We start from the raw sequence: 24,714 nt of genomic DNA on the forward strand, positions 1-24,714 counted from the left end.
TTTCTGAGACAGTCCTGTATATGTATATATATATATATATATATATATATATATATATATATATATATATATATATATATATATATATATATATATATATATATATATATATGTGTATATATATATATGTGTATATATATATATGTGTATATATATATATATATATATATATATATGTGTGTGTGTGTGTGTGTGTGTATATATATATATATATATATATATATATGTGTGTGTGTATATATATATATATATATATATATGTGTGTATATATGTTTTATATATGTTTAAGGTAATATAGGTAAAATGTATCCTCGCCCATAACATCCTCTGCACTCATATTTTGGGTTTTCCCTGTTGGAAACATGGCTAGTTTGCAATACAAGTGAAGAATAAGGAAGTTATTGTGTTTTATTTATACAATGGGATTTAGGAAGTTCTGTTTGTGAGCAGCATCTCTAGAGTATGCCCCCTGGTTACCCAGAGAAATAAATCCATGCCTGTAGTTCTGTCAAATTGTTGAGTTACATACAAATTCTCCCCCCGTACAGTTGTCATGAATAGAGAAATTAGCTATAGAGACCTAAACCGTTTTTGGTACCAGGCTGTGACCATGTTTATTTTTTTTATTTTGAAGCTTCAAGTGGCCATTTGATGAACTGCAGTTTTCGACACGTCCCACAAAGCGCTTTACCTCTCTACCACTCTACCTCCTGAGCCACAACCGCCTGTTGGCTTCACTACTCAGCTCCGGAGGTAGACGCTTGCTTACATGTATTCAGTGGTATTTTTTGAAATATCACTGTTTTTGAATCTGCCTATGTTTCTGATTCTTTGGACCTTTCTCTCTCTTCAAAGAACCATACCTCTCCTGAGCAGAGTGGTTCCCTGCTACCCTTGGTTATCAGAGGTTCAATTATGTCCAGTGCATTGTTTCAAAATGGAAATTGTCTGAAACTTCACTGTTGATTGTATTATTGACTGAAGCAGTGTCTGATTGCTTTTTAAATGTTTTTAAGAACTCTCTCCTTTCTAACTTCATCTTTTCATTTGTACCATGATGCCGGGGAGCATCATGGTTCCATCTCATACAATTATGGTTTCTGCACTAACTCCATCTCGTTGGCAGAAGGGGTCTAAATTAATCTATGTGAAAATTATTAAACTTGAATTTAATCATATTATATTGAATTATTGAATATATATATTTTAACATTAACAGGTCAAGACATTATTACTATGTTTTGTAAACATGTATCATAACAATGCACCTCAATGTGCTTTACAGAACTAGAAAGACAGACGAATGCTGTAGTCCTATAAACACATTCAATAGAGAACTAGCAGGATATCTTTCTCATTTTTTGGCTCACTGAACTGCAGACAACAAGCTTGCAATAATTATCCTCCGTCTATCGACATGCTCGTTACACAGAGTGAGAAGACTGAGGTCTCTATTGTGCAGAGAATGAAGAAACACTTCAGTGAACACGTTCAGTTTTCTTTCCAATAGGCCACAAAGGTCGATGTGTTGATCAGTCCTGAGCTGTCAGCTCCTCGGTAAACAACAAATAAAAGGTTTTATAGACAGGGCCAGTGCTCCCTGCTGTGTGGCTGTGCAGGACACCAGGCTTTGACAACAGCATATTTGCAGTCTGGCAGAGCTCTTGGAACCATCGCTTCTTTTTATGGATGGCAAATGCTTTTGTTTAACTGTGTTGTTTATTAGTGTGAGGTCCGTGCATCCGTTACACTCGGAGAGAGTGAAAGGCAGCATGATGTATTGGAGCAGTGACTGCGTCCTGTGGGGATGTAAATGGTGGCAGTGCTGTATTGTGTTTCTCAGGTTGTTAAATTGGATACATCATTAATCCAGGATTTATCAATGATTGGATGTTGAGCCCTCGAGCTGTAGCTGCAGGTAGAAGCGTGCCTTTGCATCTTTTAATTAAGACTGCACTCCCAATATATCTCTCTCAGTACGCCTCCACCTAATACCTGTGACCAACCCAGGAGAAGCATTAACTTCACTAAGACCTATACACACATGTACATGTATTATGTATATATAAGAGGACTCTCTACTCGTCTATATTCAGTGACGCTGAGCCAAGGCAGAGTTGGACAGTAATACAAACAATATTTATTTGCAGCCCAATGCTGCCTTGTTTCTATGAACATGGAATTACAGTAAACTAGAAGGGCACTCAGAGAGCGCAGACCTCTGGAAAGGCCAATCGGCTCCAAAAGTTAATGAGCTCTTCCTCGTCTTCTCCTCCTTTCCCGTCTATCTTCAGCTGTACTAATAAAGGCCAATTAATTAAGACACAGGGGATCACACTCTTACTGTTTAAGCTCCAGCACTATGAAACACACTCCCCCTCCGTATCAGTGCAACATTATAAAAACATTTGAAAATCCCACTTGCATGGACTGCAATTTATAACCTTGTTATAACTCCAATGGTTTTATATTATATTGTTTTATATTTGGTTATCTTTGACCACACAACATTCTTGCTGTATTTAATGGTAGTGTATTTTCTGTGCACCTGTGAGGCACCTTATAATGTTGTTGACCATGACATCATTTATAAACTACAGAGCACTTACAATCATTATTATTATTATTATTATTATTATTATTATTATTATTATTATTATTATTATTATTATTATTATTATTATTATGTCACATGATGATTTCTAACCCTTTCATTTAATAATTTAGAACCATCTTTGTGCTCTTTACTTTTCAGAATCAGAATCAGAAATCCTGTAATTTTCCCCACGATGGGGAAATTTACATTGTTACAGCAAAGAGTACACAATTAAATAGAATAAAAATACAGTAACAGTAATATAATATAAGTACAGTCACACATGACAGTGTAATTGCAAAAGTCATAAAAGAGAATATTGCACAGGCATTGATAATTGCAATTGTTGTTAGATAAATGCCATCACACGTACCATTGAATGTCTCAAAAGTCTTAAATATAGTTTTTTGTCCCCAGATCAGTTGTGGTCGTACAGCAAATCCATGTGTCACAACTCCAGCCAGCTCCTAACATTCATTGTGTTACTGGCTCTGCCCTCCCTGTCATTTCAGATGCCCCACTCCATCCTGCCCTACAGTAACATTTCCATCACCTGAACTTCTCTGCCTACTTTCTCACCTGCTTCACATTTCCCTAATCAACCTAACCCAGACATGTTTCTTCCCTCTATATTTTTTTAAATGATGCTTTAAAAATACACAAATACTAAATAAAAGACTGGTCACCTCAGAGTGACTTCCTCCTCTTGCCTTCTTGATACACCTATAGAACAGCCAGATCTTCAGCTTTCTATATGTGTTTTTCTCTTTTCTATTAGCAGAACAATTGACAGATATCGCTTGATAAAGTCCAGGGTCGCCCTAACCTTTAGTCACAGCTCACGGACACTCCTCTCAGGCTGCTGTCCTCCAACACATCTGTTACGACTCTCATTTAGCACACACGTCTCATGATGATGACCTCCCACCCATCTGGTGCATGGAGGTAAGAAACTAATATCACACACTGCTTTGACAATGCTATAATCTTGACCTAGATTTTCAGGTTTTCTTATCACCTTCAACAAAGACCCAGACCAAAGCCCTGGACCAACACACAGAACATCAATACAGCACACACAACAATAGATTAGCTGATTAGCATCTTTAGAGAGTCCTAGACAAGCCAACCACACCAATGATTGCTATAATTGATATTACATTAACGAAAACTAGACTGCACTTTGGCCTGCATTGTACAGCAGGCTTGAGTGCATTTGTTTGGATTAGCTGACCGTGCTACTACAGCTACTATTCCTGTGGTTCCTGTTCATACATACACTAACATTTAATACATAAAAAGACAAAGACATTACACAACATTACACAATAAATACACAGAAAGGTCAAAATACAGAAAGGTCAAAATAGCCAGATATAACTAAAAGGAAAAACTGGGTATTGATATAATAACACAAAAAAATCACCCTGCACAATGTGGAAGTGTGGAAGGAATGAAAACATATTGATGATATTACTGTTTTTAATACAATTAACAGGGTTAATCCCCATTTGACCATGATTGACCTAAGCAACCGTCAGATATCAAACTGCCATGAAAACTGTTGAGCATTGTTAATTTCATGACAGTAATTAATTAATACTTCTTCTGCCCATTAGATTTTTTTTATTTCTCATGTACAGGTGGACATGGTGGCTGGATGGTGGCGCTATGTTAGTTTCTGGGGTTACAAAATACATCCGAGGCCTCTCTAATCCACTATATCAGATTTTGGAGAAACACTGTTATAAAATACAAAGAATAAATCTAACGGTCAAGTAATTTCTTATTTGTTTCTATGTGGTCTGTAGTAAACCGAATGGCATTAGACATAATTAAAATACTGAAGCTGATGAGCTCCACCCGCAGCACAAGAACAGTGGTGCTGTTTATTTTCCATGTCTTCTACATGAATCAACAACTGGTGAGGATTATATATATTACATTGAAATTATTATAATTTCAGGTGGCAAGTCTGCAACCATTATTAATATGTACTTCTTATGATTTACAGGTGTAGCGATGGTAACTAATGGAGTTGGGGCTTGGCAAAGAGTCAATTAATAAGACCACCATTGAAGAAAACTTGGATTTGGATACCTGCCTTTTTTTTCTCATTCTTTGTTCATGCCATTCTTTTGGAATTGTGTATTTAGCTGTAATTGTCAAATCGACAAGAGCAAAAATTGAGGAAGATGTTTAGTTATTTCCAAACAGGAAATCAAAAATCATGTGACCCTTGCAAATGAATAATTTTAATTAATTAAACACCATGAAGTCATTTATGACAAAGAGTATAATTCTTACAGCCGTGTCTCATGAGCAGGAGGAGGACAGAATTCCAGTGCTCAGAATGACCTCAGCAGCTTGTCATGTTCACGTCGGATACAGCTATGTGTTGGCCTGTTGTCCCACACTCTGATGCTGTTATTAATGCTGTGATTTATTGGCCTGTGGGTCAGTGCAGGTTAAGTGCCTCGGCTGAGGGCAGGAGAGCTGTGATCTGAGATGCATTCCAATGTGCAGAACCCGTCTTGCCTCCAACAGGGATGTGCAGCCTGCAGGTTTACTTTGCCCTGTGGAAGAAGGTGTTAAATGGGATCAAGAGTGAGTGCTGTGTGGCAGCACATCCATTCACTGTAGTGCCTATGCATATTTAAAAACAGACTGGTACTGTAGTGCTGTTTAGGTGCTTTCAGATTCAAAACAAAGCAAATTGTCACTTGGGAAAATTTGACTGCAGCACTACTCGTGCAAGCTGCGTTTGTATGCTACAGACAGCTATTGTTATAAAGGTATACATGTCCTGTACGCACCGAGTGTGTTTGTGTCTAAGCTTTTCTCAATCTGCATCCTTGTGTGTTCACATTTAACCTAGAACTGCCCAAACTGTTCACATCAGCCTGTGGCGATGGCAGAGAAAGGCCCACAACTGTTATTATGTCACCAAATATAGTTGAAAATCTGCACGTTTTTAGATGTGAGGACTTGCTAATTGCTTCCATGATATAACTCCTTTTGGAAGACAAACTTTGGTCTCAGAGTTTACATCTCTTATTTGTTGCTGCCAGATTGGAATTGGCCAATGCAGTTGAAAACTTTGAAAAACTTTAACATGAAGTTGAATGTCCCTTGAGTTAAAAGGATTTTGTTCACTCCAGTTGTCCAATTGCAACCTTCTTTGTAACCTCATGTTCCTGCGACTTCCAAAAAAGTAACTTCACACCTGGCATACTGTTGTGTCTCATCAGTTATGTTAACTGTATTCATGTTCATGTTTAGTGTTTAGGTCAGGCTTTTGTTTAGTTTCATGTTAGTCTGTGGTTGTCATGTGCACTTTGTGTAGTTAGATTCACTCATGTCTAGTCTCGTCGTGGACTTCCTGTTTTATTTTATACTTTCCTCTTGTCCCTCTTTCCAGATCCCTTTACTTCCTTCCTTGGTGTGATTGTCTGCCCTGCCCCTGATTGTTTCCACCTGTGCCCTCTCACCTCATGTTTAAATATACAGCCCTTCAATTTCATTTTCAGTAGATAGAGAACCTATGGAAAATGGAACCTATGGTATGGAACATAACACTTATAAACTATAACACTTTTAAAATAATAATATTATTTCTCATCAAAAACAAAAGTTACATTTCAGGGCAGAAAAAAAACAATGTACCACACCCACCCACTTCCGTTTGGCTGCTACAGCCTTTTTTTGACTACTTTCCAGTTGTGCTGGGTGAAAGTACCATCCTACAGTATCTGTGTTCACAAACAAGGCAAATAATTTCTAAAGGAAAAGCAGAGACACCATAGACACACTCCATAGTAGCTGGTGGTGGCGGCTGAAATTGACTCCAATAAAACTGCTTGAAGTCAGACTTCTCAATGTAAGTTTCAGGGCACGACTTTTAAAGCAGAAGAGCTGCCACTGTCATTTGGCAACACTGTGTGTGTGGCTTTGACAAAAGTTGGTTACGGTCTATGCCGCTGTGCTCAGAACGTGAACCATTGTGCAGCACATGCCTGGAAATTTGACTGGCACAGCTTCGGCTGTATCTAAAACTGTTCGGCCGAATAGTTTGGTGCATCTTTGCTGGCATATTGTCATTATGATTCCCGTCCCGTCCTCTCCTGTTGACTTTTTTCCCCGTCCTGTCCCAGCCACGTGATGAATAGAGACATTGACTCCAATGCTGTGGAAGTCCCACGGGAATCCTGTTATCCGATTCCTGAAAGAACGTCCGCCTTTAATGCCCTCTCCATTCTAAATCCCTCCTCCAAACATCTTATTGGTTGATAGTTTCTCCGACCAGCAGAAACGGCCCTCAGTGAGCACCAGACTTGTTCGACTCAAAGATCCTGCCAGTCATTCAGGGGTCTGGAGCCACGCAATTGCTCTGTATGTAAAATAAGCTCTGTGATAAATATGATCACACCCTTAGTGTATAGAGAGGATTGAGTCTGCAGTTAATGTTCCAGAATGTACACATTGTCAAAATGAAGCAAGGTACTGAAATGCATTCTTATATCTTCCTCGACTTTGCTTGTTCTACATAGCAACAGTGGCATTCAAACCAATGCATGTTACAGCAGAGAAATAAGCTCTTCAGCGATAACACAATCACTATAACCATGAGAAATAGAGAAGCCAGAAATAGCTGCACAGGTTCTGCCGCATGCCCACAGACAGCCAGGGAGATTAGAGTGTGTTTTATCGATGCACTGCAGATCACATTAACGTTATTACATTCAACGGAAATGAGCAGAGAGAACGATAGAGGAGAGAGACGAGCTGGAAGGGAGGGGATGGAGATGGAAATGGGTGAGTGCAAATGAGACAGTGGATGGATAGGGAAAGTGGAGGACTGAAATAGAGCAGAATGAGCCACAAACAAGTGTGAAAGAAATAAGGGGAAAGTTAGCGTGATGGAGGTGAAAGGCAAACCTTGTGTGAATGAGAACCTGCCACGTTAATAAGGAGAAAGTGAAATGTGAGGAAGGAGAAGATGACACGTTAGTATGAGGATGGCCCTCATACAGAGCAGTCAGATGGTGGTCAGCTCCTGCTGCCCCCACAGCACACAATGAACCGCATGGATGAACCCATGACTGTTATTAAATTCAACTAGCCACAGTGCCAAAGCCGTGGAGGCTGCACACAAGAAGTTAAAGATTAATCTCTGGGGAATGTTTGGGGTGAGGGCCAAAGAAGATGGTGACATGAACTCAATGCAGGACACATAAAGCGTGTGAAAAAGGCTAAAATGGCAAAAGGCCTTTAAAAGTGTTCATATCAGCTCATACAGGAATAAACAAATGTAATTTGTGCAATTCAATATAATACAATTAAACCCTATAATAATATTTTGTAAGTTTGCAGTTTCGTCCAATTGTGCTCGCAATATTTCTACACAAAAAAAGAAATCACTGTTCTTTTCTTTTTTCTTAATCTTGTGATTGGGAGTGCCAATAATATAATCAAATACGGAAGAATAAAATCACAAGCCTTTCCGATTGTTGTCATGAAATGAATAAACCCAGGGGCCTCAAAGAAGAACCCAACTCACCCAACATCAAGAAAAAACAAAGCATTGTCTTTGCATAGAAACTAACCAATTACCAATATTTGTAGTGCTTATAAATATTTTAAATATAAAAACATTCAAATAATTATAAATTAATAAAAATGTAAAAAATAATTCTAGATACAATTAAAGATAAAGAAAAATAATTAAATTGAGAAGAATCTGTCAGTCTTGATTTTTGTATATCCTGTTTTATTTTGAAGTGTTCACTCCCCCTTATGTCATGTCTAGTTGTACTTCCTGCCTGTGTGTTTTCCCTCTGTGATTGTTGATTTGTTCCTCCTGTGTCCGTCCACCTTGCCCTTGTGTTTTAGCTTCTCTCCCCAGCTGTGTCTCGTTACCCTCGTTTAGTGTCTGTGTTTATATATCCCTGTCTTTCCCAGTGTTCCTTGTCAGATCGTCATCTAAGTGTCACCCTTGCAGATGTCTCCTCGTGCTTCCTCATGCTCCCCGTGTCATCCTGGTTCGTCTTTTCAGTTTACTGTTTACCTTTTGTATTTTGTAAGCTTTTTTGAATACAGCCTTCTTTTTGTTAATCTCCTCGTCTGCCGTCTTGCATTTGAGTCCTCACCTTTTCGCTACCGTGACAGAATCAAGACCAAATAAACTCCAAATATTTGTATGGTACTGTTACCATCTGATCAGGTCTCTCTTGAGAATGAGACCCTGTCACAATGAGATTTTACCTGTATAAATAAAGGCAAAATAAAATAGCTATAAAAGGTGCAAATTGTTATTTTTACTTTTGTCAAGATCATAAAATAATCACTCAAGAATTGATGTAGTCTGGGACCAAAGAAGTGTGACATCTGTCACGTTGGTCTGCAATATTTAGATAGATTTCAGATAGTCCAGCTTTTGAAAGATATCTGTGGAACACCTTGACTTGTATACGTTCCAGCCAGGCACACGGTGTGCAGGATCGTATTCAGCACACAGCTTTGTCCCACCACTGATCTGTACAATCTAACCCCAGTTCTTGCTTCCAAGCAATTCTAGTTTTGGCAACAGAATGGTTGTCAAAAGCAATGTTGCTCATATATCTCTATCTTTCTTATACATATTTCTCCCTGCAGCGGCCAGACTGTACAATCACCACGGCCCCATGGTAGACCCACACCAAGAACAGACTATTCCACCACTGTGGTGCAATATTCTCTTTTTATAATTTATCAACTTTACTCAACTTTCAACTTGATCAACTTTTATTTATCAAATTTATTTGTGTACTCGCCACTTTACTTAATTTGTTATTTTGCTGTAACAAGGTATATTTCCCTGTTGTGGGACTAATAAAGGATTTCTGATTCTGATTTGAGTTTATCACTGCCCTTATCTTTACCATATGTACACTTCCATTTGAGAGTGTGTTGGCCCTGATGGTCTTCTCAGAGCTCGTACTCTGCTGTTCCCAAAGAAACAAACCAAGGTCGGTCAAATTTATTTGGAAAATAAATGTCATAAACTTGACTTTGTGAGCTGAGTAGAGGAGAGCAGGGGGAGGTGTTGGCGGATGTGTGTATGAGGAAGATGAGAGGAAGGTGAAAATAGGAGAGGGTGTGGAAGAGCAGATCAGGATCTGGAGGGACAGACAGTTTAGACAGCAGGTGTGTTAGAAAGCAGCGGTTGGTCATATTTCACACTCCAGTTCAGAGCAGATGGGGGAAGGGGGCAGCCCTGATTCCATCACTGTTTCTCTAGTGGCTGTGTGTTATTGTAAAATCTGCAAAATGAACACAGCTATAATCTGCGTCAGAGGAGTCAGCGGTCTGTTGACATCATGCACTGCCTATAGTACGTTGTCTCAGGCTTGTGTTTTGCGGCGCAATGTGTGCTGTTGTGTGTTATGTGTTCTGCTCACCATCGGGAGAGCTGGACACTGCTGCTGATGTACTTAATGTTCTGCAATATATGAACAAATGCAATTTGGTGTAAAAATGTAGCAAATTTGTCTGGAGGTTGCACTCCATGGTGGAGTGATAAAAGGATTACTGCACTGATTAAATAAGACTGCTGCATTCAGCTAAGAAGGGAGGTGGGGACAAGTGGAACAAGGCTTTGTGCTTATTGTTCTCTGTGTTCCACCTTTTCAATGTTTAAAAACACACCTGTACATTATATAAAGAGCACAATGGGATACACATAATGGGAAAGAACGCTCTCCTGGGACTCAGTAATGCACACAAAACCACTTGTTGTCGCTGCGGCTGAATCACTTGTAGCTGCTGAATCACTTGCATCAGGACAATACAGCCTTCACTGTCGCGTCAGATCTTTGATTTCATTTTCTTTTAACTGACCCTGTCTATGAGCCATCGATCCATCTTGTCAGTTGACCGCGGCTCAAATTGACCGCGCAGATCATTTATGGCGTAAGATCGCCACGCGCAGCACCAGCAGTAAACCTAGGGAAAACAATGAAGTAAATTACAAATCATTCATAACCGTGTGTACAGTTAAATGCAATAGGCCTAATTGTTTCAAAATCCCACGGCACACCGTTTGGGAACCACTTCTCTAGTCTATACTAGTCATTTTCAAACATGAGAAACACTTTAAACTTATAATATATTAATTTCAAATGTGACATTTTACCAATATTCTTAACATTATTCTTAGTATTTAATATTTATATTACATATTGATTATATTAATTTTGTATTTAAATTCTTATATTATTGTTCTTATCATTAGGCTGCTATATTATGTTATTATAAAAACTCAAATTCTCTGAGATTGAAGTTACATAATAACATTTCTAAATAATAATAATAATATTATTAAAATTATTTTTTGTTGTTGTTTTTACCTCCAATTTCCCTAATATGTCATGTATCGGTGTCATAGACTGCAGCCAATCAGAACGTCAGACATTAATTGGTGTTAAACACAGCAGCATCAGAAATGCCAAACAATTTGTGGCGCTGTTTTTATTCAAGCAGCACTTTATCGCTCAGCAAAATAAAAATAAAAGTCTAAAAACACACACAGTTGCCTGAACACGGGTCAGAATCTATTCAGAATTTGGTTTATTGCCAAATACATTTACACATACAAGGACTTTGCCTTGTCTTTTTTTCAAATCTCAGATTTAACAACATAGCAGAGCCTATAAAACAGGGGGGAACCATGTTTCCTATCAAGGACCATTTCAATGTTTACAAAATCCTTCGAGGGCCATACTAATTATTGAACTCATAGCCTCTGCTAATATTTTTTAGACACAGCCCATTCATTTCACCTTTCTTTGATGCTATGCAGAAAAAGCTACTTTTTCCTCCATGTATCTTTCTGTTTTATCTTTCCATGTTTTTATGTTACGCTCTGGAGAGACCTGCTTGCTGGGCCAAACTCCGCCGAAGAGTATTAACTTTCTCCAAACGCACTCGTCCTTGTCCAGTTTGGCATGTTTCGTGCAGCCACACAAGCTAGACGCACTGACCTTTTACTTCCACTAAGAAATAATCGTTTGTCCATTTCTCCTGGAAAGTGCGACATTCCGTATCCACCTTTCTCTGTTTTACACTCGCCATGCTGCCTTCACTGATGTCTGTGACAGTCTTGTTTAATATTGAAGTTTTTTGACATGAAGTGACCACGTGACGATACGTTCCGCTCGTGTTGTGTTCAAGGACCCTGGAAAGGCCAGGGAAAACAGTCAGTCGCCCGTTTTATTCTATTGCTTTTTTGCGTGTGTTTATGAATTACCTCGAGGTCCAGATCAAATGGTCCGGAGGTTCCCCCCCCCTGCTATAAAACAAACGCCCCCCAAAAACACATGAACGCCCCCCTTTCTAAAATATTGCTTCCAGCTCCCCCCGATGTTCTCTGAACGCCCCCTTTGAGAACCTCTGGTTTACAGCTTCCTGAAGTCTTATTGTCACAGTGAGATTGCCAGGTTGGGCACCATTGTGCTGTACAGAGACTAAAACCTGTGCTCATTGAGTTGTGTCACTTCGGCTTTTATACAACATGTTCATCAGTCAAGTATACATTGTTTGAGCTGCTTCCAGTTTTTATGCTAAGCTAGGAAAACCATGTACAAAGAAACCCCCATTTCAAGTTTAATATGGATTTATAGGGATTAGTCAATTTCACCTAAATGAAATTAAAGTAACAGAGGGTTTGCATCATGAGGCAATGGTTGATTTAAAAGTACATATACAGTATGCACAGTTTGGCCATTATGCACCTTTTTTTGGCTGTAGTTCAGTCATAAATTGTTCATTTAATTTCACAACATTGTATATGGGAGTATTTTTCATGCCTCCACTCAAAATGAATTAGATTATATATTGCTGTATAACTGTTGAATATCAAACCTTTAAGAACTGTAAGTGTCTTTCAATGTCACCATGCTTTTGTTGCTGGAGAGAATTCTGTAGCTGTTGTTTTTCTCCGAGTTGAGTGGTAATGTTTAGCTCCCACACCAGCTCATATGTATCTTTGCCTGCAGTGATCTTGGCAGCCTGTTGAGCCAACTGTGGTGCCCTGCAGTGATCTAGCAACATGCACAGCCAAACATGCTGCCCTGTGTGACTTGGCAACCAGTGTGGCCAATCAGGGCACCCTGAATAATCGATTGAAGCCTTACAGCTTCCGCGGAAGTCTCGCCTTCGCAGTTGCCCGCAATGCCATTCAGCAGCAGAGTGCCAGTGGAAAAGAGCTCAAAAACTGACCTCAAAGTAGCACAAAACTGCCCTCTTCCTGGTTATATTCCAATTTTTTTGGATCTGATTTTTAATGCAGGATATTTCTATTACTGCAATGTTAGTAATGAGAATTAACTGCTCTACATGCAACAGACGAGGATCTCTTCTTTTAAGTGCAATACATTCTGGGAATTGGTAATAAAGTAAGATGTGTTTTCTGACTGGAACTCCATGCCCTGGATGTTTCCCTCATCTCATCCTCACTTTGAGCCCATGCTTTATTTTAGAACAACCCTGAAGGCTTACTGCTGAGTTGGAGACGGAGAGTCCATGAATATCAGATGCCGCCTGCAGCTCCTGAAGTCCTATCAGGATCATCACACAAGCAAGCACTTAAACATTCCTACTCCTTCATTTACCCACACCACTTTCTAACTGCCTTTGTTTAAAACTCTTAGCTGGAACAAACCCAGCCACCTTCATTATGTCATTAACAGATGTCACCACAGCCGGCATATGTGAGGCGTCACGGTCTATCGGGAGCGTAAAAAGCACTTCCTGTTTTTAGGAAGTCACTGTGTGAAGCCAACACAATCCGGTGATTAAGGTTTCATCGTAATTCACCTCCCCTGGCAACAAGATAAGTTTAATTTAATGGCTGTGTCGTAAGCAGTGTTTTCATACAGCAGGTCCCCCTTGAAGAGGAGAGATCAGCAGTACAATCAGCAGCTCAGGCTCAGCTGGAAGGAGAATGAGGCTCATGGTTACTATAACACTTTTCATCTATTTCCGATTGGTTAAAAGAAAAAGTTCACACACAGCAAAAAATACTGTGGTAGCCTAAACAGCCATACATAAATGATATGTAAGATGTTTGGTGTGGTAAAATAAAAATCACATATTTGATACTGATGAAAACATCAACTAATCCTCAGGCTCCTGAAAATCTTCAAAACTCAGTCAGGCCAAAAAGTCACTTTACTGCTTTAACACATGAAAGCTTTAAACACAGCTGTGGCTGCTCCTCACATGGTCCTGATAATCAGACTGAAGTGCCATTTTATTTCATTTTGATTGATTTATCCGGATTGTGTTCATGTTAGTTATTTCTTGTTGGGATGGGTTTTTTTGTTCAGTTTGTTTAGTTAACCAATCAGTAGCAAGTGACATATTCATTCCACCAATGTCATATAAACTGTGGTAGTGGTTGCTTGCAGCAGTTCACTTCTTTCATGACAATTAAAAAACGTTTAGGGGTCGCTATTCCAGTTGACTTAAAACAATCTTTACAACTGTCAATATCATTCTGGCTTCATTTCTGTGGCCAGTTTTACATCCCAACGAGCTATGCAGGTAATCCTGCCTGCAGAGCTCTGATTGGTCAACTGTTCCTCCAACAATCAACGAGCACAGCACCAGACCTGTTTCAATGATGTGGGCATCAATTCAAATCAGGAACCAAGCTATTTGTGTAGTATAGACGTTTGCGTTGCTAGGCAACAGCTTGGCCATCCACATACACTGCAACAGGAAATAAACTGGAACACATTTAGAATGTTCACAAACGAAATGGTCTAGAACCGTGCCGTTTAAAGAGAGAGGTACGACACTGTTCATGTAGCGCTCTATAGTTCCAAACAGGAACTATTACATGAGCGGGACAGACAGCAGCCATTATATTTGTTAATACTTACTCATAATGATTACTTGATTGCTTGAGTTATACTCAAGGAAGTTTTTCCTTGTGTGGTGTGAGGGTCTAAGGACAGAGGGTGTCATATCCTGTACACCAGGGGTCACCAACCTTTTTGATACTGAGAGCTACTTCAAGGGTGCTGAATAATACGAAGGGCTACTTGTTTGATACAAACTTCCTGAATAACATCGTTCACCTTTAATGATAATATTATCATTAATAATAAATATTCATATATGTGAAGAGACTGTCTGATCACATGTTAATGTTAATTATTCCTCACAATAATTATTAATGATTTACCATGGTAGGAAACAGATATATTTAAACATGCAACATTATTTATTTATGTTCTCACATCTCTGATATTTTTGTAAATATCTTTATTGACAGTTTTGTATGAATGAGCACATTTGAAGCATTTTTTTCAAAATCACACCGGTTATATTTTAGTACAAAGTATCATTTCTGTAAAAAAAAAAAAAGGAAATCACTAACTGTGACATCTTCAAATCATATCCTGTTTGTACAAACACTGACTTTGTAACATCGAGGAGAGTGGAGATGACATCGGAACCTTTCTTCTGGTCTTAGAACAGTGTTTTCAATAACCATCATTGCACCTTTCAAGACCTCTCCGTCCGAAAAGGCTTTCTTGTTCTTTATTTAAAAATGTGCAGCTCTAAATGAAGCTTCTGATGCTTTCTGTGACTTGTTCACCGGCCTCGTGAACAGAGACTGCTGCTGCCCAAAGCTGCCTTTAACTCCTGGCATGTTCTGCCCGCAGTTATATATATATACCGTATATATATACATACAGTATATATATACCGTATATATATATATACATACAGTATATATATACCGTATATATATACATACAGTATATATATACCGTATATATATATACATACAGTATATATATACCGTATATATATACATACAGTATATATATACCGTATATATATATATACATACAGTATATATATACCGTATATATATACATACAGTATATATATACCGTATATATATATACATACAGTATATATATACCGTATATATATATATATATATATATATATATATATATATATATATATATATATATATATATACATACAGTATATACTGTATATATATATCGTATATACATACGGTATATATATACTGTATATATAGGGAGTGGCAGAGGGACTTTTTAGAGGGAAGGGGCCTGTTCCCATAACGTAGAATACATTTACAGTAGCTTATCTATCCTGTAATATTGTCTAGTGTGTCTATGGTCATAATGTCTCGCACCCTAATGTTATGTTAAGATATAACACTACTCGTGAATATAAAATTCAACTTTATTGTCACTGCCCAAAGAACATGTACTGAGACAACGAAATGCAGTTTAGCATCTAAAGGCTAACCAGAAGTGCAAAAACATTAAAGTGCAGAGCAATGTACAGATTATAGAATGAACTGTAAAGTATAGAATAAATACAGAATGTAGAATAAATGGTAAGTGGGAGATATGAATCAACAATGGCACTGATATAAGTAGGCTACGCTAGATATACTGTATAACATTACAGTATGAACACTAATCAGTATTGAGATGTAGCCTGTATTCATATATAACTAATACGGTCCCAACTACGTGTTGCTAACTTGAACATAAATCTAATAATTGAAGAACCAACAAACGCCAATAATGGCAATTAACTTGAAGTAAATGAAGGTCAACTAACAATTACACCGTTACATTACATTTGGTTAAGGTAATGATAGCTAGCGAAGTGTTGCTAACTTAACATAATGAAATTATAATCTAACTAACGTTAGATATTATTTTACGATAAACATTAAATAAAGCTGGCTTTGGATTGATGAGATCAGCTAATGCTTTAACATTAGCAGTCCTTTTCATTAGCTCCCCACTAAGTGCGTTTGGGAATCACTGAAAATAAATGGGGTTCGATGCGCAGAACTGTCCAGTGTTTGGATTGGTTCTCTGGCTTTTCCGATTGCAATAGTAGTCTACGGGAGTGTCGTAAGTCTCTCTTTCAATGGCACTGGTCCAGACCATTTCACCAGTGGAAACCTAGATACTGACCAGCATGCTGTACAACTGTGCTCTAACCGTCAGCTCTACTCTCCCAGCTGTTTTTTTTTTTGTGTTGGCACTGTTATCAACATGCCTGACATTCGTCTCTGGAGCTCTGCTGCAAGCTGCATGCCAATGTGGTTTCATGCAACCAACCCTGACGGGACTCAGTTTTGACGGACAGTAGGGACAGCTTGTCCTTTTGTTTATACAATACAAGAGCCAGTCTTGTTTTCATTGTAATATTGCCACATTAACCTCATTCAAATCAGATAATCTGTTAAAGTGGGTAGATATGATCAGTGTCATTAAATGATTAATGAGAGGAGGAGAGAAGACAGACACTGAATATTTTAAAGATAGTGAAATCTAGGTTGTAGGTTTACAGATATATATCTTTGGTCAAATGTGAAAATCTTACAAAAACGTACCAACAAATCCTCAAAAACAACAAATAAGGTTGTTTGTCATCATTTGTCAAAATGACCCAGGATGATTGTTTGTCAGTGACAGTTAACTTGTTGCAATGCTATTTTGCTTTATGGCTTTTGACAGCCACTTATCAGGAAAACATAAATATAGGTCAACAAAATAATCTTTGTTTAAGTTCTATTTGGTTGCTCTGTCACTTTCAACCATATCACACATTCTTCAGCAGATGCAATGTGCTCAGTTGTTGAACTTGGGAAGCTTTTTATTTAAAATGATATATTCACATTTAATATATATATCTTATTAAAATTGTATATTACCGTCAGCTCTTAGTCTCATGGAATGTCAACCTGTGCATGAACAGACAGACAAATCTCTGTTGAAGAAAGTTTTAGGCAACATTTAAAAAGACACGTGCATTGTTTATTGTGTATTCAGCAAGGCTAGAATACCAGCTAGGCAACCCTCGGGGGCCCTTGGTTGACTGTGTTTGTGCTAAGTTAATTCAATTACCAATAAACAGGCCCTGCATTGTTATGTAATTTGTATGTTGTGTCTTGTAGAGGGGCCCTGAGTGTTTTAGTATTTCATTATTGACATTTATACTGTGCTCACATAGTGTGTATTCCCAATTTTAATTTTAGACACAAGACAGACACTTTGCCAACAGAGATAATGGTATTGTTGGGGAAGGGGGTCAACAAGGGCCCACGGCTAATGTTTTCCCCGGGGGCCCTTAATACGACCCTGCTGTCCTGGACTCAGTTTTGCTTTGGTCTTTTTTGGACCTGGTCTTGACTCACATTCGACCGGCCTGTCATGGGTTTGAGCTGGAAGTGTGATGTCTTGAGTGCTGCCATGCATACATAATGTGCATGTTACAGTACATAGATTAGAAAGTAGCTTCATGCAGCTGCACTGCAAAGAAACTGGAACACAGCAGAAGCGTAAGATATAGTAACATGTCACATGTGATAATGTTGGAATCTACCCTGCAGGGCTTTTGTGCTTGTGCAAATATAGAAATGTAAAAACTTGGTTAGAGAAAGGAGAAGGGAGAAACAGAGACAGTGAGGAGAAGAAATTTGACCTGTCAGTTTATTTCTTTTCTTTTTTTTTTATTCCTTAACATTGTTCAAAATATCATTAGAGTTCATTTCCGGGGCAGAAATATTCATTCAAGTGATCACTATTAGTTAGTTTTACACTAATCAGGAGGAAACATATGATATCACTGTGTAATACACCCTTATACTGAACAAATGAATGAATATATAAACAAGACTGGATTACCGACTGGGCAAAGTTAGATATGCACAGAAGTTAATGTTTAGCAGATTTGTTCAATATGAATATTTAGCAACTTTGTTATGTTAATAAAACAACCCTATCATCAGACAAACATTGATATTAGATGATTCTGCAAACATTACTTTCAAAGACAATTTTTTAGAATACATTTTCTCTTCAATATCTTCTCATTTAGATTACAGCAGGGTTAATGATCGTTAAGGTTTGGTAAAGCTTAGGCAACTAAACTACTTGCTCAAGGTGACGAAAAGATTGCAGTTTCAAAAAATCACACATTGCCTATTAGTTCTCTTTTTAAGATAAAGTCTCAGCGAATATGCATACTGCGGTCTACTGCATGGTTGGATACGCTACGGTTACCCACCACCCCGACCCACAAAACTCACTCTCCGCTCTGTTGCATTATGGACACAATGCGTCCTGCATTGGCACTGAATGTAAATCCTGTGCTACCAGCAAGAACTAATTCCAAGGGATACGTTATAAACCGGGAAGTATTACGCTTTTCACAAAATGTTTTGATGAGACCCTCAACCTCAAATACCAGCTGATATTATGCTCACATTTTACATAACCTTAAACAAATGTATATTTATCAAATTGTCTCAAACTAACTGACATCCAGCAAACCTGGGGCAGAGAACTATTCCAGAAAATAAATGTTTGATTCAGGTACTCCGGGTCAAAGTTGAGAAAGCATGTCTGGGGTCTAAATAACAGTTTTGCCCAGCATTCCTCTCCGCAGGTTAATTCGGCACTGTATATGAATATACTCATATCTGTAGCAAATCACGCCTTGTACAATTTGTAGCACATAAATGACTTTCACTTCAAGAGGAAAGCTGAACAGCATTATCCTAAACTCTTTAATTGTATTCATTGAACACCAGCAGCTCTGCTTTTATCAGTGTTCCATTTTACAAAATTAGACTAGTATTTGGAAAGCCAGAATCAGTTATTAGCTTTGTTCAAAGTGTTATTCAAAGTGTTTGAGGAGCAATATGTCCAAACGGATCAGGAGGCATAATCCCAGTTTCATGTCCAGGTTTAACAAGATGTGTGTGCTGAGCTGTCTCTGGACTCACAGTAAACAACATCATAGTTTGATGATAGAAATGAGTTGGAGCTAAGGGATGTGATACATGCCTCTCTTCTCCAGCAGCATGGATAATCATAGAGAGATGGCAAAACAGATGCTGGAAGAGACACAGAGAGATACATATCAACCGACCCAAGAAAAAATGAGAGCCTGTCAGGTAGAGAGCTGTGCCTGGAAAAAGCAATAAGATGGAGCAGATAGAGACAGACATTATGCTGCACCACCAGACATGAGGAAAGAACAGCAGAGGCTATGTGGCTCCTGGAAATGAGAAGAAAGAAAGAAAATAAATGATAATGAAGAGAGAGGGATCAGAGTCAGCCCACCGCTGTACTGTTACATTATTGAAGATACACTCAGCACACACACACACACACACACACACATAGGGACAAAATGGAAGGCATTCCTTCTCTCAGGAAGTCAGTAATGAAGAAATGTGTAAATGTAGGAGTATGTGGGGGAGAGGCAGAGCATGATTCATTGTGGCTCAATAAGATCTTTGAAATGTGGTTTGCAAAATTAAAAGATTGTATTGGGTTATGAAGAAGACAGCAATTGAGGAACAGAATAGATGTTTTGTTGTTTTTTGTTTTGATGTTTTTCTTTTTTAAGATTTGTGCCATCATGACAACATAACCTCAGCTATTAACTACCTGTGTAATCATCTTTTCATGTGAGAATTACAATGCCCACCCTGTTTAGGATAACATACATACAGTATTTTGCAAATAGCATAATAACATATCTTAATAGTAATTAATTATATATTTAATATATTAAACTCATGCAGGATATTAAAAGCATAGATAATTTTTCAAAATACTTTTTTATTTTGACAAAATAACAATTATACTATTTGTACTAATAATAACATGACTAATACAATTTTTTTTTTTTTTTAAATATCTCTCCTTCTTCAAAGTGTCTCAGTACCCACATCATGCTAATACAACCTCCTTAATAAGTGTGAATAATTGTGAACAGCATGTGTTAACAAGAACATTGCAAAGGTGCACACTACGTGCTGTTTAACGTTAGTTATAAAAGATTACGTCCCTGTTATCACTGTTCCCTTGGAAGACTGGATAGAGGAGATCTTTGAGATGAAAAGTGCAAAGTACATGACGCTTGTAGACGAGTGCCAAAGCAGGGGATGGAGTTCTATCGAGGTCGGGTGCAGAGGCTTCGCAGGCCAGTCACTCTGCAGTGTAATCAAACTCCTTGGTCTCAGGGCTGTACCTCAGGGGAGCAATCGAGGAGATCACATAACTACCGTACAGAGATTGCATAGCAGATAAAGTGGGGTGATCCGTGTGCCAGAAAAGCTACTTGGACACAAATTGAGGCGTAATCAACCCCAGCTGGGTCATCTGGTATCCTCACTGGATGACCTTAGGTAACCACTTCTACTTACTATAAAATATTGTTATCAGCCTTACAGAGTTTTAAATTTCAGTTAACAATTTAGGGGCAAATAATTGTTTTAAAGAATAGTGACCGAGCTATGTAGTGAGTGGGGTACTGCTCTCTGTTTTTAAATGACTTCAAACATATCTTTGGCATTTCTGGATTACCTTATTTGTTACTTAATCGCAAAATATATGCCAATGTAAATATGCAGTGGCAGTTTGTGGTGTAGGCAACAAAGCCATTTTTCTAAGGTGCAAATGTGTACTGGGAACACAGAGTAAGGGAAACATTTGGCTCTCAGTTTGCCAAGGGCTCCAAAGATCTAGAACCAGGAGCACCAATACATCTGCAATACGCTAAAATTAAAGTTTGGTTAAGTCATTAACACAACTGCATTATTATTATGGGGCCAACTCCCCCAGCACCCCAGACTATCATGGGCCCCAAAGGCCTCAGGCCTGCTGCTTGGCAGCTAGCTTTTGGTAAATTGATAAATTGTTAATGATTTGTTGGGGAATATGCACCACAAAATCACAATATAACTATGGCTTAAGGCGCTTCCTGCATTTTTTCCTCGGTGCCCTGCATAGTGTAGGGATGTATCCAAAACCGTTATTCTGGAAAGCACAAATAATACGATGGAAACAGATATTAAAAATAAAAATAAAAGAGAAACAGAGAGACAGAGTGAGAGAGAGAGAGAGAGAGAGAGGGAGAGACAGAGAGAGAGGGAGAGAGAGAGAGAGAGAGATGAAAAGTACATGAAGTGGAAATGTAGTGTATTTCATAAAAAAAATGTATGCCATTATTAAATCACTTTGATGCTTTAAAGGCCCACAACAATGATATTAGGTTAGAACATACAGTGTTTGTCGATTTATCTTCTATCCTAGACAGATACAGATAATTGTGCTGATGGAACAGTTGCAGATATTGATATTAATGACGTCTCTGTACACCTCTAGTGTAAGATTTGTGGTACAAAGTGAAATCTATTTTAATACCTTTTATTTGTTCAGATGATAGTAGGTCAACATACAAATTAATAGAAATTGTGCATATTCCTAATTTTAATCTGTGGCATGGGAAAAATACTCCCTGTCTGTTCTGTGTGCACTGTAGTTGATGGTGAAAGTCAGCTGTGTCACTGTGGCAATACCTTTATGGAATGTTGTTGTTTTTAAATGTTATTACACACTTTGCTTTTCCTGCTATGACAAGCCAAAATGTTTGCTGTGAAAAATGTCTATCAGGTGAAATTTTGCTTTTGGGCTCCACAGTGTGTTAATCCGGCCAAGCTCCTTGTATAATTGAATTGAAATGAATGAATGAGTTTCAGGGGACGATTCTAGCCTCCCATAATGATCCTAATGAGTCTTTTCTATGCGGGCAAAATACAATTGGTAGGCCGACAGAAGAATTGTGAAATGTGAACGTCAGAGGATTACGGAATAATGCAAGAACTAAACACTCTCAGAAAGGGAAGCACGTGTCGACCAGCTGAAACCTGAAGTCCACAAGGTGAAGTTGCTTTGACGCGTAATTAACGTTTGTCGGTGCAGGCGGCGGTGTGGTGGAGCATGGAGAGACTGGGGGGGGGGTTTGTTGGAGGAGGAGCGGGAGGAGGAAAGATAAATGAGTGTGGCTGTGTTAAAGGATTGCAAATTCAAAGTGGTTTGTGAAACGGAGAGATTGAACCCCCCCCCTCCTCCCTCACATGCTGCAGCAGTCAGCCACAATCTAAAGCAGAGCTGCGAGCCCGTCATATTTCTCTCTTCTAACTGCATCCCAGCAGCACCCAGGAGACGTTTTCATCCGAGGATGACCTTGTTTTCTAATTGACCACTCTCCCATCAGACTGCATTGGATTATCGTGTTTTGTGCCGTGTTCCTGCGCATATGTGCGTGGTATGTGGTAATGAACCTTTGGACCGGAGAGCCGTGAATATGTAGGCGGATTGATGAGGACGGGTATGACGAGACGATCCGGGCAGGAGAAAGAGGGACGCGGTGTTAGAACGTCCTGAGATCTCTACACAACAGGCTCGAGCTGAATACCACGAGCCTCTGCGAGTGTAGTGTCAGCACCTTGGACAGCGGAGCTGAAGCCGATCTGATCACGACTTTCGGTTTATATTCTAGTTCAGTTAGCAAGCAGCAACTCCAGCCTGCTCTTATGTGAACGAACTGTCTCTGTTCACAGTTATTTGCATGAGGATCGTTTTGGTATGTCATGTTACAGTAGATACAAATCATTTCCACAGTGCTAATTTAGTTGGAGAAGAGAAGGGTTTCACAATTTATGGATGAGATTATTTGATATTAACTGCATTTGTCAGTCAGCTGTTAGATGCTATTTTTGCAACAACAAAAACTAAAACTGTGCCCATAATGTAATTTAGTATTCTAAATGTGCTTCCATCTCTGAGGAAAATCCGCCTGGCACGTGCCGCTCATGGGAATTCATTCCTCCTGACCCACGCACAGTACAGCCCGCAGTGTTAAAGTTGAACATTGGAGGAATAGACTGAGCCTTCAGCGATGGCTTGGCTCTTCCAAAACCTTCTCAGAAGGAGCGCACTCCGCGTCTCTCTGACCCTTACCCTCACTGTCCTCCTCTCCTGCTCCTGCCCGGCTCTAGGCAAGAAGAAGCTCTTCATCGGAGCCCTCTTCCCCATGAGTGGAGGCTGGCCTGGCGGACAAGCCTGCCTCCCCTCCGCTCAGATGGCTTTGGACCTGGTGAATAACAGGACCGACATACTGCCGGACTACGAGCTGGAGCTGATACACTATGACAGTATGGTGAGTAACTAACAAACTATGGGCTTCTGCTGTCTATTCCACTCTGTTCTTTCCATCTTACACTGCATTGTAATACATGTTGATCAGAATAAGACATGGTTTGAATTGTCACATGAGACAGCACGTGCTGTAGCTGGAATTCAATTTAACAACATAAAACATACATCATAAACACGACACAAAAAAAGAAGACAGCAATTTCCTGCAGATTATGCAACATTCATGCAATCATTTGCATAATTGAAGTGTTTTCTAACCCATTAATTACATGTTTGTATGGACTACAAGCATAGCTTCCTTGAATAAACAGTCACTGTGCTTTAAGTTTCACATCATTTCAGAATTTAGAAAGGAGGAAATGTAGTACTTTCAAATAAGGTATCATTTGTAAAAGAGTTGAAACTAATTGCTTTCTTATTATATTAGTTAATACATCTGTTAGTAAGGCTTATAGATCATTTAAAAACTATTAGTACAACAACCTCTGGGTTGCCAGGTTGTGAAAACTCCCTTTTACTGGTTAGATCATTTTAGCACTCATTTCTGGGCTGCTAACAATTTGGACCAACATTATTTTATTAAAAACTTATTAACACAAAGTTGTAGAATTGATGATTAAAACGTTTCATTAAGGAGTTACTACAATGTATAACTACAGACTTGAAGGCTAATTAAAAACCACTAAGCATTTATTTATTTATTATTTATTTATTTCTAACATTTCTAACAATAATAAATTATTACTAAAAGTAGATAAACACCAGCCAGTTGGATTTTTCACATCCTGGTAACCCACCATTTGTACTTATTAATGACTTATAACTGATCTATAAGAAATTGGTCCTTTTGCGAAAATGACATTATTTGTGAAGTAAAAGAATAGAACGCACCTCGTGCATTGATCTCAGTGTAACTTTGGAGTTTACTGAGCAGACTCTTCCATAGTGGCTGTTGTATTTATATCTCGGCTCTGTGATTAGTTGCATGATAGGCCATCATTAGGATAATTGGCAGTCCTCTGTGTGTTGTACGTACGAGAATG

General features: G+C 38.6%; 1 protein-coding gene across 6 annotated transcripts in view; it reads left to right on the forward strand.

Annotated features, from left to right (window-relative positions):
• gabbr1b (gamma-aminobutyric acid (GABA) B receptor, 1b) overlaps positions 1-24,714 on the forward strand; it is a 138,312-nt gene that overhangs the window by 45,925 nt on the left and 67,673 nt on the right. For 4 of the 6 annotated variants that reach the window (XM_029442596.1, XM_029442599.1, XM_029442597.1 and 1 more), the window contains exon 7: positions 23,512-23,672. In XM_029442596.1, the coding sequence (XP_029298456.1) occupies positions 23,512-23,672 (161 nt within the window). Of the gene's footprint in view, positions 1-733; positions 755-22,557; positions 23,097-23,511; positions 23,673-24,714 lie in introns of those variants that run through there. The other 2 variants (XM_029442602.1, XM_029442600.1) reach the window with 2 other exon arrangements.

Source organism: Cottoperca gobio, chromosome 11 (assembly GCF_900634415.1).
Source record: "Cottoperca gobio chromosome 11, fCotGob3.1, whole genome shotgun sequence".
In the NCBI taxonomy this organism is placed as follows: Eukaryota; Metazoa; Chordata; class Actinopteri; order Perciformes; family Bovichtidae; genus Cottoperca; species Cottoperca gobio.